This window comes from Hemibagrus wyckioides, linkage group LG07 (assembly GCF_019097595.1).
Source record: "Hemibagrus wyckioides isolate EC202008001 linkage group LG07, SWU_Hwy_1.0, whole genome shotgun sequence".
NCBI classification, from domain to species: Eukaryota; Metazoa; Chordata; class Actinopteri; order Siluriformes; family Bagridae; genus Hemibagrus; species Hemibagrus wyckioides.
The window spans coordinates 7,714,763-7,736,922 of NC_080716.1; the positions used below are offsets into that span (position 1 = coordinate 7,714,763).

At 40.2% G+C, this 22,160-nt stretch overlaps 1 protein-coding gene across 1 annotated transcript; it reads left to right on the forward strand.

The window, feature by feature from the left end:
- The first annotated feature begins 93 nt into the window (after window positions 1-93).
- cenpl (centromere protein L) lies at window positions 94-21,689 on the forward strand. The gene is made up of 5 exons (XM_058395735.1): window positions 94-207; window positions 628-790; window positions 2,950-3,201; window positions 17,703-18,248; window positions 21,044-21,689. The coding sequence occupies exons 1-5, from the start codon at window positions 191-193 to the stop codon at window positions 21,116-21,118; spliced, it is 1,053 nt and encodes a 350-aa protein (XP_058251718.1). The 5' UTR covers window positions 94-190; the 3' UTR covers window positions 21,119-21,689.
- The last annotated feature ends 471 nt before the right edge of the window (window positions 21,690-22,160 follow it).

The following is a 22,160-nucleotide window of genomic DNA, read 5'->3' on the forward strand; positions in this document are numbered from 1 at the left end:
ACTTATAGTAACGCATTGCATCGTTTTACGTCAAATTTATTAATCGGTTAAGGCTTTATTTAATTCCTTATCGTTGAGGGAACTTGATTCGGAAGACATTAACCGCGATCGATTAGTTTTCCTAGCGCGTTGCATGAAGGGATAGCGGGATTTTCAAATCCGTTTCCGCCTTGACTGGCGCCTGTTAGCCATGGAGGGGCGAGTCAGGTAGGGTTTGTTTTCGGTCTTGAAGAGTTGTGTTAGACGAGATTATAAACACCGCGAAGAATTTAATTTTCTTTTAGAATAAGATTGCCGTTTGACTTCGTGTTGTGAGCTAACACTATAGCTTTGTGTTAGTTTTGTTCTGATTCTCCTCTGGTGTTTAAGCGGTGAAGGCTTTATCCTAAATACTCTGAATATATAAGAGTAGTGCACTAGGGAGAGTGTACACGGTCTGAGTTTACAGTCTACGAAGTGCACTAACGTAGTACGTTTGGGACTTGGCCCTGGTTTGAAGGTTGCATCAGGTCCTTTTCTTTGTCAGTAAACAGTTGTGTTTGTTTTGAGGACTGTGTTGAGGATATGCAGCACGCCCAGTGTCGTGTTAATAACATGTTCATGACTACATGTTTGTTTTTGTTGCAGTGCTGTAAACACCCCCGCTCACACGCGCTTAACACGGCGGAAGAGTTATGGACGCAACTGTATGGAGAGTCCGGTTGTGTTCTGGCAAACCCCAGGTCATTTAACCACTCTCGGTACCAGGATCCCCACCAGCAGAGGAGCTGCCAGATCCCGCAATATCACTGTGAGCCACTGAAATCTTAATGTCCTCTTCTAACCCATCTTTGGATCTGTGTGCTTCAGGACTGTTAAGGTTTAGAAATGATGTCACATTAGATGGATGGATGGATGGATAAATGCATAGATAGATGGATGGATATATAGATTATATAGATGGATGGATTGATGGATAGATATATAGATGGAGGGATGGATGGATAGCGATGGATGGATGGATGGATAGATATATAAATGGATGGATAGTTTATTCATTCATTCATCCCACTGGGAAATGTACAACTTTCAGTATTATCCACAAGCAGAGGTAATAATAATAATTTAAAAAAGATAAAATAAAAATATGGCAAAAATACTAAATACTACAATTTTAGGGTACAGATTAGTTTTCCTAGCGCAATAAATACTAGAAATTTAAAGGTATAAGAGATAATAAGGTAATGTGCAAAAACTTTGTGTTTGAGTCCTTTGCAAATCTGAGTGTATTGAAGAGTCCTATGCAAACCGGAGTATACGGTGCGTAGTGTACAGTTTTTAGTACAATCTAATCAGTTCTGTTCAATTATTTATAGAATAACAAATAGGTATATGAATAGGCTAATAACATAATTGTAATAAAAAGATGACAGCATACAGAACCATACAGATAGGAAATATGTCAAATCAAGAAGCTTTATTGTAATTTCTACCACATATAGCTGACGCCGTACATAGTGAAATGAGACAACGTTGCTCCGGGACCCTGGTGCTACACAGACAACATACAAGCAACACAGAGCTAGGGAGAGAGGGTTTGTCCTAACTACATAAAGTGCAAACAGTGCAAGACAGAAGACTGTGCAGAAATGGACAATACAAAACTTGATTGACAAACTTGAGAAACTGTAAAACCAGTGGTATCTTATAACAAGTGGATAGATAGATAGATAGATAGATAGATAGATAGATAGATAGATAGATAGATAGATAGATAGATAGATAGATAGATAGATAGATAGCAACACTGTATGAAGTATGCAAAAGTAGCAGCAATGTAGATGTGTGATTTTAGTGCAATATATGAGGTTGACAAAGGTATCATTTATTACAAAATCTTTACAAAATCTTTGTTCAAAAAAAGATCACCCAGCCTAGTCATTCTTTTGTAGATATAAAGAGAAATGTATGGAATTGTTTTACTGTAGAATGTCTTGTATTGGCAATATTGTTCACAGTGCCTTTATAAAGGTGAGGAAGGTAGGTATCCAGTGCTGCACAGTACACTACGCTGTTTATCCATTTTACATTTCTGGTATTTGGCAAGTACTTGTCCAGAGCAAATTACATTTCTTTCATTTACATAACTGAGCAGTTGGGGCTTAAGGGCTGTGCTCAAGGGCCCAGCAGCAGTAGTTTGGCAGTGCTGAGATTTAAAGGCGCAACCTTCCAATCCAACCTTTTAACCACTGAGCTACCACTGTCCCAAATCCGAGAGTTGATTTGTTTAGTACTGGTGAGTAATGCCATGTTCTTGATACCTGCTGAATTCAAAACATATAAAATGGGTAAAAGGTGTAATGGGTTCTTGGTAGTGCTTTCTAGTCTAAGGTGAAGTAACCATGACACTGTAACAATGCATGTGTGCATTTATTCATCTATCTTCCTAATGGCACATACAGGGTTTGCATACAGTGCACCAGGCACAACACAAGCGTAATAATAATCATGATCATTCTCTAATCACTGTTGCACCCCATAGTGACTGTGCTGCTCATCTAATGAAGCATTTGAGCTTTGGTACCATTTCAAGCTAATTTCTACACAGCTTATGTTATTATTCCTTTAAGCTTTTCCTGATGGTGACACTTGTCACTTGCCTGTAATAATATTTACAGTCACTTGCCTCCATGATATCTGTGGGTCTTTCCCAGTAATCTACTGTCTTCTGTTCAGACATGATCTGTCTCATCCTTGTAGATTGTACTTATTCCATGGTTTCATACCTGGCTTGTGTTCATGCTTTACCCTTCCTGGTTAATTAAATAGTACAAGAGCATGGTTTACCTGATGATAAACTCAAAGTGAAGCGGAATTACTCCCCTGTTTTATGCTTTTATTATCATGAGCATTTGTGTTGATCATAAAATAGAATCATAAAAACAAAGTCTCAACCTCCATTTTCTGCAGAGTAAAGTGGACCCAGAGCAATTGGCCCTCCTGGTGAAGCATGAGTGGAAGTTGGCGTACGTCACCCCGCTGTACCGATTCCAGCACACGCAGCTCAAACTGTACTCTAAACACCTCACAGCTTTCATCTTAGCTGAGAAGCAGCAAGGGGTCGCCATTGAGGTGGGGCTGGAGGCAGGCTTTAAGGTGACTCTCTCCACCATCCACGGAATGGCAGAAACCGAGGAGGATGCAGAAACCGTTTTCATTCAGGTGAATTAAAAACAGGGATGTTAATGAAACGTTTGTGTACTCATGGTCTCATCACCATATCAGTGCCTTTCTGACTCATGCAGTGTGTGTTGTATACATAGAGCACTGCTGAATTCTCGTAACTGATTGGTCTGAATGATGTGATTGTTTCTATAACAGTACTGCTAGCTGTCATTCAAACCACAGGTTTAGGTTAACAACACCATATCACTATAGCTCTACCCACTATAACAATCATCACTCTATAGCTCTACCCACTATACCAATCATCACTCTATAGCTCTACCCACTATACCAATCATCACTCTATAGCTCTACCCACTATAACAATCATCACTCTATAGCTCTACCCACTATACCAATCATCACTCTATAGCTCCACCCACTATAACAATCATCACTCTATAGCTCTACCCACTATGTCATCACTCTATAGCTCTACCCCTATACCAATCATCACTCTATAGCTCTACCCACTATAACAATCATCACTCTATAGCTCCACCCACTATAACAATCATCACTCTATAGCTCTACCCACTATAACAATCATCACTCTATAGCTCCACCCACTATAACAATCATCACTCTATAGCTCTACCCACTATACCAATCATCACTCTATAGCTCCACCCACTATAACAATCATCACTCTATAGCTCTACCCACTATGTCATCACTCTATAGCTCTACCCCTATACCAATCATCACTCTATAGCTCCACCCACTATAACAATCATCACTCTATAGCTCTACCCACTATAACAATCATCACTCTATAGCTCCACCCACTATAACAATCATCACTCTATAGCTCCACCCACTATAACAATCATCACTCTATAGCTCCACCCACTATAACAATCATCACTCTATAGCTCCACCCACTATAACAATCATCACTCTATAGCTCCACCCACTATACCAATCATCACTCTATAGCTCCACCCACTATACCAATCATCACTCTATAGCTCCACCCACTATAACAATCATCACTCTATAGCTCTACCCACTATGTCATCACTCTATAGCTCCACCCACTATAACAATCATCACTCTATAGCTCTACCCACTATAACAATCATCACTCTATAGCTCCACCCACTATAACAATCATCACTCTATAGCTCTACCCACTATAACAATCATCACTCTATAGCTCTACCCACTATAACAATCATCACTCTATAGCTCTACCCACTATAACAATCATCACTCTATAGCTCTACCCACTATACCAATCATCACTCTATAGCTCTACCCACTGTCATCACTCTATAGCTCTACCCACTATAACAATCATCACTCTATAGCTCTACCCACTATAACAATCATCACTCTATAGCTCTACCCACTATAACAATCATCACTCTATAGCTCTACCCACTATGTCATCACTCTATAGCTCTACCCACTATAACAATCATCACTCTATAGCTCTACCCACTATAACAATCATCACTCTATAGCTCTACCCACTATGTCATCACTCTATAGCTCTACCCACTATAACAATCATCACTCTATAGCTCTACCCACTATAACAATCATCACTCTATAGCTCTACCCACTTTGTCATCACTCTATAGCTCTACCCACTATACCAATCATCACTCTATAGCTCTACCCACTATAACAATCACTCTATAGCTCTACCCACTATAACAATCATCACTCTATAGCTCTACCCACTTTGTCATCACTCTATAGCTCTACCCACTATAACAATCATCACTCTATAGCTCTACCCACTATACCAATCATCACTCTATAGCTCTACCCACTATAACAATCACTCTATAGCTCTACCCACTATAACAATCATCACTCTATAGCTCTACCCACTATAACAATCACTCTATAGCTCTACCCACTATAACAATCATCACTCTATAGCTCTACCCACTATAACAATCATCACTCTATAGCTCTACCCACTATAACAATCATCACTCTATAGCTCTACCCACTATACCAATCATCACTCTATAGCTCTACCCACTATACCAATCATCACTCTATAGCTCTACCCACTATAACAATCATCACTCTATAGCTCTACCCACTATACCAATCATCACTCTATAGCTCTACCCACTATACCAATCATCACTCTATAGCTCTACCCACTATACCAATCATCACTCTATAGCTCTACCCCTATACCAATCATCACTCTATAGCTCCACCCACTATACCAATCATCACTCTATAGCTCCACCCACTATACCAATCATCACTCTATAGCTCTACCCACTATAACAATCATCACTCTATAGCTCTACCCACTATAACAATCATCACTCTATAGCTCTACCCACTATAACAATCATCACTCTATAGCTCTACCCACTATAACAATCATCACTCTATAGCTCTACCCACTATAACAATCATCACTCTATAGCTCTACCCACTATACCAATCATCACTCTATAGCTCTACCCACTATAACAATCATCACTCTATAGCTCTACCCACTATAACAATCATCACTCTATAGCTCTACCCACTATAACAATCATCACTCTATAGCTCTACCCACTATAACAATCATCACTCTATAGCTCTACCCACTATACCAATCATCACTCTATAGCTCTACCCACTATAACAATCATCACTCTATAGCTCTACCCACTATAACAATCATCACTCTATAGCTCTACCCACTATAACAATCACTCTATAGCTCTACCCACTATAACAATCATCACTCTATAGCTCTACCCACTTTGTCATCACTCTATAGCTCTACCCACTATAACAATCATCACTCTATAGCTCTACCCACTATACCAATCATCACTCTATAGCTCCACCCACTATAACAATCATCACTCTATAGCTCTACCCACTATACCAATCATCACTCTATAGCTCTACCCACTATAACAATCACTCTATAGCTCTACCCACTATAACAATCACTCTATAGCTCTACCCACTATAACAATCATCACTCTATAGCTCTACCCACTATAACAATCATCACTCTATAGCTCTACCCACTATAACAATCATCACTCTATAGCTCTACCCACTATAACAATCATCACTCTATAGCTCTACCCACTATAACAATCACTCTATAGCTCTACCCACTATAACAATCATCACTCTATAGCTCTACCCACTATAACAATCATCACTCTATAGCTCTACCCACTATAACAATCATCACTCTATAGCTCTACCCACTATGTCATCACTCTATAGCTCTACCCACTATAACAATCATCACTCTATAGCTCTACCCACTATAACAATCATCACTCTATAGCTCTACCCACTATAACAATCATCACTCTATAGCTCTACCCACTATGTCATCACTCTATAGCTCTACCCACTATAACAATCATCACTCTATAGCTCTACCCACTATAACAATCATCACTCTATAGCTCTACCCACTATAACAATCATCACTCTATAGCTCTACCCACTATACCAATCATCACTCTATAGCTCTACCCACTATAACAATCACTCTATAGCTCTACCCACTATAACAATCATCACTCTATAGCTCTACCCACTATAACAATCACTCTATAGCTCTACCCACTATACCAATCATCACTCTATAGCTCTACCCACTATGTCATCACTCTATAGCTCTACCCACTATAACAATCACTCTATAGCTCCACCCACTATACCAATCATCACTCTATAGCTCTACCCACTATAACAATCATCACTCTATAGCTCCACCCACTATACCAATCATCACTCTATAGCTCTACCCACTATAACAATCATCACTCTATAGCTCTACCCACTATAACAATCATCACTCTATAGCTCTACCCACTATAACAATCATCACTCTATAGCTCTACCCACTATAACAATCATCACTCTATAGCTCTACCCACTATAACAATCACTCTATAGCTCTACCCACTATAACAATCATCACTCTATAGCTCTACCCACTATAACAATCATCACTCTATAGCTCTACCCACTATAACAATCATCACTCTATAGCTCTACCCACTATAACAATCACTCTATAGCTCTACCCACTATAACAATCATCACTCTATAGCTCTACCCACTATAACAATCATCACTCTATAGCTCTACCCACTATAACAATCACTCTATAGCTCTACCCACTATAACGATCATCACTCTATAGCTCCACCCACTATACCGATCATCACTCTATAGCTCTACCCACTATGTCATCACTCTATAGCTCGACCGACTATACCAATCATCACTCTATGGCTCCACCCACTATACCAATCATCACTCTATGGCTCCACCCACTATACCAATCATCACTCTATGGCTCCACCCACTATACCAATCATCACTCTATGGCTCCACCCACTATACCAATCATCACTCTATGGCTCCACCCACTATACCAATCATCACTCTATGGCTCCACCCACTATACCAATCATCACTCTATGGCTCCACCCACTATACCAATCATCACTCTATGGCTCCACCCACTATACCAATCATCACTCTATAGCTCTACCCACTATAACAATCATCACTCTATAGCTCTACCCACTATACCAATCATCACTCTATAGCTCTACCCACTATAACAATCACTCTATAGCTCTACCCACTATAACAATCATCACTCTATAGCTCTACCCACTATAACAATCATCACTCTATAGCTCTACCCACTATAACAATCACTCTATAGCTCTACCCACTATAAGTCATCACTCTATAGCTCTACCCACTATAACAATCATCACTCTATAGCTCTACCCACTATAACAATCATCACTCTATAGCTCTACCCACTATAACAATCATCACTCTATAGCTCTACCCACTATAACAATCATCACTCTATAGCTCTACCCACTATAACAATCACTCTATAGCTCTACCCACTATACCAATCACTCTATAGCTCTACCCACTATACCAATCATCACTCTATAGCTCTACCCACTATGTCATCACTCTATAGCTCTACCCACTATAACAATCACTCTATAGCTCCACCCACTATAACAATCATCACTCTATAGCTCCACCCACTATAACAATCACTCTATAGCTCCACCCACTATAACAATCATCACTCTATAGCTCCACCCACTATAACAATCACTCTATAGCTCCACCCACTATAACAATCATCACTCTATAGCTCCACCCACTATAACAATCACTCTATAGCTCTACCCACTATGTCATCACTCTATAGCTCTACCCACTATGTCATCACTCTATAGCTCTACCCACTATAACAATCACTCTATAGCTCTACCCACTATAACAATCACTCTATAGCTCCACCCACTATAACAATCACTCTATAGCTCCACCCACTATAAGTCATCACTCTATAGCTCTACCCACTATAAGTCATCACTCTATAGCTCTACCCCTATACCAATCATCACTCTATAGCTCTACCCCTATACCAATCATCACTCTATAGCTCTACCCCTATACCAATCATCACTCTATAGCTCTACCCACTATACCAATCATCACTCTATAGCTCTACCCACTATAACAATCATCACTCTATAGCTCCACCCACTATACCAATCATCACTCTATAGCTCTACCCACTATAACAATCATCACTCTATAGCTCTACCCACTATGTCATCACTCTATAGCTCTACCCACTATAAGTCATCACTCTATAGCTCTACCCACTATACCAATCATCACTCTATAGCTCTACCCACTATGTCATCGCTCTACCCACTATGTCATCACTCTATAGCTCGACCCACTATAAGTCATCACTCTATAGCTCTACCCACTATAAGTCATCACTCTATAGCTCTACCCACTATAACAATCATCACTCTATAGCTCTACCCACTATAAGTCATCACTCTATAGCTCTACCCACTATAACAATCATCACTCTATAGCTCTACCCACTATAAGTCATCACTCTATAGCTCTACCCACTATAACAATCATCACTCTATAGCTCCACCCACTATACCAATCATCACTCTATAGCTCTACCCACTATGTCATCACTCTATAGCTCTACCCACTATAACAATCACTCTATAGCTCTACCCACTATAACAATCATCACTCTATAGCTCTACCCACTGTCATCACTCTATAGCTCTACCCACTATGTCATCACTCTATAGCTCTACCCACTATAACAATCATCACTCTATAGCTCTACCCACTATGTCATCACTCTATAGCTCTACCCACTATAAGTCATCACTCTATAGCTCTACCCACTATGTCATCACTCTATAGCTCTACCCACTATACCAATCATCACTCTATAGCTCCACCCACTATACCAATCATCACTCTATAGCTCTACCCACTATAACAATCATCACTCTATAGCTCTACCCACTATGTCATCGCTCTACCCACTATGTCATCACTCTATAGCTCGACCCACTATAACAATCATCACTCTATAGCTCTACCCACTATAACAATCATCACTCTATAGCTCTACCCACTATAAGTCATCACTCTATAGCTCTACCCACTATAACAATCATCACTCTATAGCTCTACCCACTATAAGTCATCACTCTATAGCTCTACCCACTATAACAATCATCACTCTATAGCTCCACCCACTATACCAATCATCACTCTATAGCTCTACCCACTATGTCATCACTCTATAGCTCTACCCACTATAACAATCACTCTATAGCTCTACCCACTATAACAATCATCACTCTATAGCTCTACCCACTATGTCATCACTCTATAGCTCTACCCACTATACCAATCATCACTCTATAGCTCTACCCACTATAACAATCATCACTCTATAGCTCTACCCACTATAACAATCACTCTATAGCTCTACCCACTATAAGTCATCACTCTATAGCTCTACCCACTATGTCATCACTCTATAGCTCTACCCACTATAACAATCACTCTATAGCTCTACCCACTATAACAATCATCACTCTATAGCTCTACCCACTATGTCATCACTCTATAGCTCTACCCACTATAAGTCATCACTCTATAGCTCTACCCACTATACCAATCATCACTCTATAGCTCCACCCACTATACCAATCATCACTCTATAGCTCTACCCACTATGTCATCACTCTATAGCTCTACCCACTATGTCATCACTCTATAGCTCTACCCACTATAACAATCATCACTCTATAGCTCTACCCACTATAAGTCATCACTCTATAGCTCTACCCACTATAAGTCATCACTCTATAGCTCTACCCACTATAAGTCATCACTCTATAGCTCTACCCACTATAAGTCATCACTCTATAGCTCTACCCACTATAAGTCATCACTCTATAGCTCTACCCACTATAAGTCATCACTCTATAGCTCTACCCACTATACCAATCATCACTCTATAGCTCCACCCACTATACCAATCATCACTCTATAGCTCTACCCACTATAACAATCATCACTCTATAGCTCTACCCACTATGTCATCGCTCTACCCACTATGTCATCACTCTATAGCTCGACCCACTATAACAATCATCACTCTATAGCTCTACCCACTATAACAATCATCACTCTATAGCTCTACCCACTATAAGTCATCACTCTATAGCTCTACCCACTATAACAATCACTCTATAGCTCTACCCACTATAAGTCATCACTCTATAGCTCTACCCACTATAACAATCATCACTCTATAGCTCCACCCACTATACCAATCATCACTCTATAGCTCTACCCACTATGTCATCACTCTATAGCTCTACCCACTATAACAATCACTCTATAGCTCTACCCACTATACCAATCATCACTCTATAGCTCTACCCACTATAACAATCATCACTCTATAGCTCTACCCACTATAACAATCACTCTATAGCTCTACCCACTATAAGTCATCACTCTATAGCTCTACCCACTATGTCATCACTCTATAGCTCTACCCACTATAACAATCACTCTATAGCTCTACCCACTATAACAATCATCACTCTATAGCTCTACCCACTATAACAATCATCACTCTATAGCTCCACCCACTATACCAATCATCACTCTATAGCTCTACCCACTATGTCATCACTCTATAGCTCTACCCACTATGTCATCGCTCTACCCACTATGTCATCACTCTATAGCTCGACCCACTATAACAATCATCACTCTATAGCTCTACCCACTATAAGTCATCACTCTATAGCTCCACCCACTATACCAATCATCACTCTATAGCTCTACCCACTATGTCATCACTCTATAGCTCTACCCACTATAACAATCACTCTATAGCTCTACCCACTATAACAATCACTCTATAGCTCTACCCACTATGTCATCACTCTATAGCTCTACCCACTATACCAATCATCACTCTATAGCTCTACCCACTATAACAATCATCACTCTATAGCTCTACCCACTATAACAATCACTCTATAGCTCTACCCACTATAAGTCATCACTCTATAGCTCTACCCACTATGTCATCACTCTATAGCTCTACCCACTATGTCATCACTCTATAGCTCTACCCACTATAACAATCACTCTATAGCTCTACCCACTATAACAATCACTCTATAGCTCTACCCACTATAACAATCATCACTCTATAGCTCCACCCACTATACCAATCATCACTCTATAGCTCTACCCACTATGTCATCACTCTATAGCTCTACCCACTATAACAATCACTCTATAGCTCTACCCACTATAACAATCATCACTCTATAGCTCTACCCACTATGTCATCACTCTATAGCTCTACCCACTATAAGTCATCACTCTATAGCTCTACCCACTATACCAATCATCACTCTATAGCTCCACCCACTATACCAATCATCACTCTATAGCTCTACCCACTATGTCATCACTCTATAGCTCTACCCACTATAACAATCATCACTCTATAGCTCTACCCACTATAAGTCATCACTCTATAGCTCTACCCACTATAAGTCATCACTCTATAGCTCTACCCACTATAAGTCATCACTCTATAGCTCTACCCACTATAAGTCATCACTCTATAGCTCTACCCACTATAAGTCATCACTCTATAGCTCTACCCACTATAAGTCATCACTCTATAGCTCGACCCACTATAACAATCATCACTCTATAGCTCTACCCACTATAACAATCATCACTCTATAGCTCTACCCACTATAAGTCATCACTCTATAGCTCTACCCACTATAACAATCATCACTCTATAGCTCTACCCACTATGTCATCACTCTATAGCTCTACCCACTATAACAATCATCACTCTATAGCTCCACCCACTATACCAATCATCACTCTATAGCTCTACCCACTATGTCATCACTCTATAGCTCTACCCACTATAACAATCACTCTATAGCTCTACCCACTATAACAATCATCACTCTATAGCTCTACCCACTATGTCATCACTCTATAGCTCTACCCACTATACCAATCATCACTCTATAGCTCTACCCACTATAACAATCATCACTCTATAGCTCTACCCACTATAACAATCACTCTATAGCTCTACCCACTATAAGTCATCACTCTATAGCTCCACCCACTATAACAATCACTCTATAGCTCTACCCACTATAACAATCATCACTCTATAGCTCCACCCACTATAACAATCATCACTCTATAGCTCTACCCACTATAACAATCATCACTCTATAGCTCCACCCACTATACCAATCATCACTCTATAGCTCTACCCACTATGTCATCACTCTATAGCTCTACCCACTATAACAATCACTCTATAGCTCTACCCACTATAACAATCATCACTCTATAGCTCTACCCACTATGTCATCACTCTATAGCTCTACCCACTATACCAATCATCACTCTATAGCTCTACCCACTATAACAATCATCACTCTATAGCTCTACCCACTATAACAATCACTCTATAGCTCTACCCACTATAAGTCATCACTCTATAGCTCTACCCACTATGTCATCACTCTATAGCTCTAACCACTATACCAATCATCACTCTATAGCTCTACCCACTATAACAATCATCACTCTATAGCTCTACCCACTATAACAATCACTCTATAGCTCCACCCACTATAACAATCACTCTATAGCTCTACCCACTATAACAATCATCACTCTATAGCTCCACCCACTATAACAATCATCACTCTATAGCTCTACCCACTATAACAATCATCACTCTATAGCTCCACCCACTATACCAATCATCACTCTATAGCTCTACCCACTATGTCATCACTCTATAGCTCTACCCACTATACCAATCATCACTCTATAGCTCCACCCACTATAACAATCACTCTATAGCTCTACCCACTATAACAATCATCACTCTATAGCTCCACCCACTATAACAATCATCACTCTATAGCTCTACCCACTATAACAATCATCACTCTATAGCTCCACCCACTATACCAATCATCACTCTATAGCTCTACCCACTATGTCATCACTCTATAGCTCTACCCACTATGTCATCACTCTATAGCTCTACCCACTATAACAATCACTCTATAGCTCTACCCACTATAACAATCATCACTCTATAGCTCTACCCACTATAACAATCACTCTATAGCTCTACCCACTATAAGTCATCACTCTATAGCTCCACCCACTATAACAATCACTCTATAGCTCTACCCACTATAACAATCATCACTCTATAGCTCCACCCACTATAACAATCATCACTCTATAGCTCTACCCACTATAACAATCATCACTCTATAGCTCCACCCACTATACCAATCATCACTCTATAGCTCTACCCACTATGTCATCACTCTATAGCTCTACCCACTATAACAATCACTCTATAGCTCTACCCACTATAACAATCATCACTCTATAGCTCCACCCACTATAACAATCACTCTATAGCTCTACCCACTATAACAATCATCACTCTATAGCTCCACCCACTATAACAATCACTCTATAGCTCTACCCACTATAACAATCACTCTATAGCTCCACCCACTGTCATCACTCTATAGCTCTACCCACTATAACAATCACTCTATAGCTCTACCCACTATAACAATCACTCTATAGCTCCACCCACTATAACAATCATCACTCTATAGCTCCACCCACTATAACAATCATCACTCTATAGCTCCACCCACTATAACAATCATCACTCTATAGCTCCACCCACTATAACAATCATCACTCTATAGCTCCACCCACTATAACAATCATCACTCTATAGCTCCACCCACTATAACAATCATCACTCTATAGCTCTACCCACTATAACAATCACTCTATAGCTCCACCCACTATACCAATCACTCTATAGCTCTACCCACTATAACAATCATCACTCTATAGCTCTACCCACTGTCATCACTCTATAGCTCTACCCACTATAACAATCACTCTATAGCTCCACCCACTATACCAATCATCACTCTATAGCTCTACCCACTATGTCATCACTCTGTAGCTCCACCCACTATAACAATCATCACTCTATAGCTCTACCCACTATAACAATCACTCTATAGCTCTACCCACTATAACAATCATCACTCTATAGCTCTACCCACTATGTCATCACTCTATAGCTCTACCCACTATAACAATCACTCTATAGCTCCACCCACTATACCAATCATCACTCTATAGCTCTACCCACTATGTCATCACTCTATAGCTCTACCCACTATAACAATCATCACTCTATAGCTCTACCCACTATAACAATCATCACTCTATAGCTCTACCCACTATAACAATCATCACTCTATAGCTCTACCCACTATAACAATCATCACTCTATAGCTCTACCCACTATAACAATCATCACTCTATAGCTCTACCCACTATAACAATCATCACTCTATAGCTCTACCCACTATGTCATCACTCTATAGCTCTACCCACTATAACAATCACTCTATAGCTCCACCCACTATACCAATCATCACTCTATAGCTCTACCCACTATGTCATCACTCTATAGCTCTACCCACTATAACAATCACTCTATAGCTCCACCCACTATACCAATCATCACTCTATAGCTCCACCCACTATAACAATCATCACTCTATAGCTCCACCCACTATACCAATCATCACTCTATAGCTCTACCCACTATGTCATCACTCTATAGCTCTACCCACTATAACAATCATCACTCTATAGCTCTACCCACTATAACAATCATCACTCTATAGCTCCACCCACTATACCAATCATCACTCTATAGCTCTACCCACTATGTCATCACTCTATAGCTCTACCCACTATAACAATCACTCTATAGCTCCACCCACTATACCAATCATCACTCTATAGCTCTACCCACTGTCATCACTCTATAGCTCTACCCACTATAACAATCACTCTATAGCTCTACCCACTATAACAATCATCACTCTATAGCTCTACCCACTATAACAATCACTCTATAGCTCTACCCACTATAACAATCACTCTATAGCTCTACCCACTATAACAATCACTCTATAGCTCTACCCACTATAACAATCACTCTATAGCTCTACCCACTATACCGATCATCACTCTATAGCTCTACCCACTTTGTCATCACTCTATAGCTCTACCCACTATAACGATCATCACTCTATAGCTCCACCCACTATACCAATCATCACTCTATAGCTCGACCCACTATAACAATCATCACTCTATAGCTCCACCCACTATACCAATCATCACTCTATAGCTCGACCCACTATAACAATCATCACTCTATAGCTCTACCCACTATAACAATCATCACTCTATAGCTCTACCCACTATAACAATCATCACTCTATAGCTCTACCCACTATACCGATCATCACTCTATAGCTCTACCCACTTTGTCATCACTCTATAGCTCTACCCACTATAACGATCATCACTCTATAGCTCCACCCACTATAACAATCATCACTCTATAGCTCGACCCACTATAACAATCATCACTCTATGGCTCCACCCACTATAACAATCATCACTCTATGGCTCCACCCACTATACCAATCATCACTCTATGGCTCCACCCACTATACCAATCATCACTCTATGGCTCCACCCACTATACCAATCATCACTCTATGGCTCCACCCACTATACCAATCATCACTCTATGGCTCCACCCACTATACCAATCATCACTCTATGGCTCCACCCACTATACCAATCATCACTCTATGGCTCCACCCACTATACCAATCATCACTCTATGGCTCCACCCACTATACCAATCATCACTCTATGGCTCCACCCACTATACCAATCATCACTCTATGGCTCCACCCACTATACCAATCATCACTCTATGGCTCCACCCACTATACCAATCATCACTCTATGGCTCCACCCACTATACCAATCATCACTCTATGGCTCCACCCACTATACCAATCATCACTCTATGGCTCCACCCACTATACCAATCATCACTCTATGGCTCCACCCACTATACCAATCATCACTCTATGGCTCCACCCACTATACCAATCATCACTCTATGGCTCCACCCACTATACCAATCATCACTCTATGGCTCCACCCACTATACCAATCATCACTCTATGGCTCCACCCACTATACCAATCATCACTCTATGGCTCCACCCACTATACCAATCATCACTCTATGGCTCCACCCACTATACCAATCATCACTCTATGGCTCCACCCACTATACCAATCATCACTCTATGGCTCCACCCACTATACCAATCATCACTCTATGGCTCCACCCACTATACCAATCATCACTCTATGGCTCCACCCACTATACCAATCATCACTCTATGGCTCCACCCACTATACCAATCATCACTCTATGGCTCCACCCACTATACCAATCATCACTCTATGGCTCCACCCACTATACCAATCATCACTCTATGGCTCCACCCACTATACCAATCATCACTCTATGGCTCCACCCACTATACCAATCATCACTCTATGGCTCCACCCACTATACCAATCATCACTCTATGGCTCCACCCACTATACCAATCATCACTCTATGGCTCCACCCACTATACCAATCATCACTCTATGGCTCCACCCACTATACCAATCATCACTCTATGGCTCCACCCACTATACCAATCATCACTCTATGGCTCCACCCACTATACCAATCATCACTCTATGGCTCCACCCACTATACCAATCATCACTCTATGGCTCCACCCACTATACCAATCATCACTCTATGGCTCCACCCACTATACCAATCATCACTCTATGGCTCTGACTTGCTGCATTCATCCTGTTTGGATGCTTGTGATGGACCATATGATCAATGATTTTAGTGTGGTTTTAGACGAGGACAAAGCACTTTGGATCACTTCTGACTTACAACATTCATACGAAATTGTATCATAAATCATATCAATATATCATATATGAAATATACTGCTATGGATGTGATGATCAGGTGTCTACAAACTGTTGGCTGAAATGGGTCAGTATAGAAAAAGTATTTAAATTTTTAATGAAATTTCAATTTTAGTTCTGCTGATCTCTATTTTGCAGATTCACTCCAAACCAACATTTGGGGCAGACGCTCTAAAACCAGTGTGGCGCGGCTGGTTGACCTGCGTGAACGGAGATGGCGAGTACCTGAGGTCACTGCCCCCTGATTTTGTCAGCCTTCCTCTGTTCTGCAGCAGTGGCTCTGAATCCCTCACGTCTCTCGTCAGGGTCTGGTTCGAGCGCACCTTTGACTGTAATTTCGGCTCTCTGTTTCTGAACTCCACCACTCTGAACTGGCTGGCTGCCCTGTGGACCGGCTGCCATCCCACCAGCAACATCAGGTTTCTGAAGCTGAGCTGGACCATGCCCACGCAGCCCTCGCTGGATATCATGTACACGGTGAACCCGCAGGATGCCTGGGAGCTGTGGAATAGCATTCACACCGAGGACAGTGCAGAAGGCAGAATCCACATTGACGAGGTGCAGCGGTTTATGAACGGACTCGAGACTCACTTTTTCAGACATTTTAAGATCTACTTGTCAGCTGGGACACTCACGAAGGTCGCCACTTCCCTCGGTTCAGCGCATCATGAGGGCAAAATCAAGGTAGGCACCATGTTGTTTACTCTTATACTACAGAGCTGAATTCTTATATCTGATCTGATTCTTTTTCATCTTTACATCCTGTTAATATATTATTTCTGTTATATCTTCCTTTATGTGCACATGAAGTGGTATAGGTAATAGGTAAAGCAGTGAGCTAAGTCATTATAAGTCCTACTGATAATAACAAGAAAACTCTTTGGTATCAGGATGATCATGAAAGGACATGAATAGATAAGGAATAAAATACTCAGTGTTCATTAATGATGTAGTAATGTGATGCAATTCTGCATGAAGACATCCCAGTACATGTTTTATACCACGATATATTTGACAGTCCAGTTTATTTATATATAAAGTATGTTAAGAAAAACATACGTTTAATCTATTTATATTTGTCCTTATAGTGTTAGACTCTTGTCATTTTTTATAGTAGATATACACACAGCTGAAAAAATAAATAGCTTGGCATATTGCAGAGAAGCCACAACGCTCTTTATCCTGAAGACTCCAGTTTCAGAAATCTCACTGAAACTAGAGACTCCTTCTCTAAAAGTTAATAGTCTCATTGCAAAATGCTTTTGTTGTTAATTAACAGCTACTTTATATACTGTTATACTGTACACCGATCATCCATAACCTTATGAGCAGTGACAGGTGAAGTGAATAGCACTGATCTCCTCATCATGGCACCTGTTAGTGGGTGGGATTTATTAAATGGCACGTGAACATTTTGTCCTCAAAGTTGATGTTAGAAGCAGGAAAAATGGGCAGGCGTAAGGATTTGAGCGAGTTTGACAAGGGCCAAATTGTGATGGCTAGACGACTGGATCAGAGCATCTCCAAAACTGTAGCTCTTGTGGGGTGTTCCCGGTCAAAAGTGGTCCGAGGAAGGAACAGTGGTGAACCGGTGACAGGGCGTCCAAGGCTCATTGATGCACATGGGGAGTGAAGGCTGGCCCGTGTGATCCGATCCAACAGACGAGCTACTGTTGCTTGAATTTCTGAAGAAGTTAATGCTGGTTCTGATAGAAAGGTGTCCGAATACACAGTGCACAGTGAATACACATCACACGGATGGCTGGGTGCATGTGCGTCGCTTACCAGGGAAACATATGGCACCAGGATGCACTATGGGAAGATGTACACCCTTTTAATGGAAACGTTATTCCCTGATGGCTGTGGCCTCTTTCAGCAGGATAATGCACCGTGCCACAAAGCAAAAACATTATTCAGGAATGGTTTGATGACCACAACAACGAGTTTGAGGTGTTGACTTGGCCTCCAAATCTCAATCCAATCTAGTATTTGTGGGATGTGCTGAACAAACAAGTCCGATCCACGGAGGCCCCACCTCGCAGTTTGGAAGACTTGAAGGATCTACTAACATCTTGGTGCCAGATACCACAGCACACCTTCAGGGATCTAGTGGAGTTGTGGCAGCAAAAGGGGACCAAAACAATATTAGGCAGGTGGTCATAATGTTATGCCTGATTAGTGTATAGTTGGCAGAGCTGCTGTAATAGAAAACAAATCAAAAGAACTGTGGTATAAATATGCTTTTGCTGTTACCAGTTTTGTTTCTACATACCAGGTTTTGTTACAGGTTATATTGTGTATTTGCTAAATGTTCATTCTGTTATCTTGTGACTACTTTAGCAGTGCTGAATGAAAGTGATTCTGAAAGTGTTCACACATGCACTGAGTTTCTCGTTATACTATCAAGTCACCTGTAGGCGACTACTGTACTGTACTTATTGCCATAGCAATAATGTTTTCAGTGGGTGATGCAAATGGCTTTCCACTTGACCACAAATAACCTTCCTTGCTGCTAAAATGAAACATTCTGATTTGTGTATAAAAATATATGCATCAAACATATACAGTCCTCACTCTCATTGGTAGATGCTACGCCAATCACTCCTTATTTGCATAAAAGTTAAACCTTTCTCAACTTTGTCACATCGCTGGACACGCCTACATCTATTGGCAACAGTTAATATTGCTCATCTCACTGGAGGTCACCAGCTCTCATTGAAAATGAATGATGTTCTATTGTTTTCAATTGATCTAACCATTCACAATGTGCTTTAAAGCACCTTTCATCTACAGAGGTTAAATTTGATGGACTGGTATCTACCATACTAATACTTAGATAATGTTCAGTTGCTGCAGATCTGTCAGGTGCATGGTCATGATGCAAATCTGCCCTCATCACATCTACCACTGGAAAGGCCAGTGAAATCCACTGATGATGGTGGACAATGGTGACTTGTTTTGTGTGCATTTTCATGCCAGAAGTAAGGGGGGGGGTTATTTTAGGAAATCTCAAATGTTCAGGATCAGGGTTAGCCTAAGCCAGCGGATAGATAGCAAAACTATTTCATATTAAACTACTGTGTAGCTTTATGGTTTCATCTTTAGATGATTCTTTCTAATGGTATTTGGGTTTTTTTTTATTGCCTGAATAACTATCATTCTTAAAGAGGACATTTATATAGGAATTTAAATCTAATTGGATTTTACAATAGAAAGTAAATAGTCATTTTTCAACCAAATAGTTTAGGTTCAAGCTGAGAAATATCTTTGAAACATTTTTAATGTATTTATCACTGGTATTGTTTCTAATGCAATAAATGCTGAAGGGAACATTAAAATGTGATAACTTTGTGATCCTCAAACAAATGCTATAAGAATTTCTATGTTCATATTTGCGAGGCAATATCCCCTTTCCTCAAAGCCCTTTCTAATGAAAGATTTCCTATGAGTGACGAATGCCGACACTGTTTCTGTTTCAGATCGGCAGCAGCGACTACATCGACACCTTACTGACCCTGCTGACGGAGTGCGCCCTCCACAGAACACCGGTTTAATTCCTCCCTTTCTGTTTCATTTGTAAATATCTGCGTTTTTTTCTACTAAATACGTGTGTAGCAGTCTCTCCCATCTTGCACAAATATTGAAGCTGTATTTATTTACATGTCTTTCAGACATAAAGGTGTGCCTTTACATGGATTTTGGTTTTTACCTAGTGATTTTTTTTTTTTCAGTCCATGCACATCAAATTTCTCCAAAATGAATTTACAGCGTGTCTGTAAATAGCCCAGGCTTTTTTTTTTTTTTTATGCGATATTTACCACTTTCTGCTTTTTACATCTGCACCTTGTGTAAATTACTTGTAGTATAATGTACCCTGTCCATATCATAGTGTGTAAATATCTCCGTCCTGCTCACATCTGGCTCCGGCAAAACGACGACTCCTCTTTAATCCATTTGCAGTGAGAGAAAGTGACACGATTTCATTCTATCATTTGTAGGAAATCTAAATTGCAGACTATTTTATAAATGTCTTTTAATGGATACCTTAAGTCATTGTGTCTACTTTTGTTATTGTCATCTGCTCTTTTCCTGAAATAAATGGAATATATATATATATATACACACCAGCTCGAATCATTCCTTAACTCTTTTTAATAGATGCCTAAAAATAGAATTTGAGAAATTTGTATTCGAAGTAAATAGATTTTCCAAATAAATGCTGATATCAAACCCATTGCCACTCTCTCAAGTGCATGTTGATAAGCAGCTAAAATCCAAAGGCTTTATCTCTTCAACTTTTAACATTCTGTGTAAGTTTATCCCAACACGGAAAAACATCTCACTGCAATCCAACACTGTCCTGACTCATTTTATATCAGACTTCTGAAGATAAAATAATTCATTTGTTTATATTGTATGAAAATGTCTTGTTGATTTGTATTATATTGTCCTGTATTTTACCAAAAGAGTTTTAAAACTAAGCAATGGGTAAATAATATTCATGGTGCAGTCTGGAGAAGTGGTGGTGTTGATCTCGCTCCTGTCAATCCCTGACCCTAGCTAAGCGTGGGCATCTGTGAACTCGTGTATATGGGA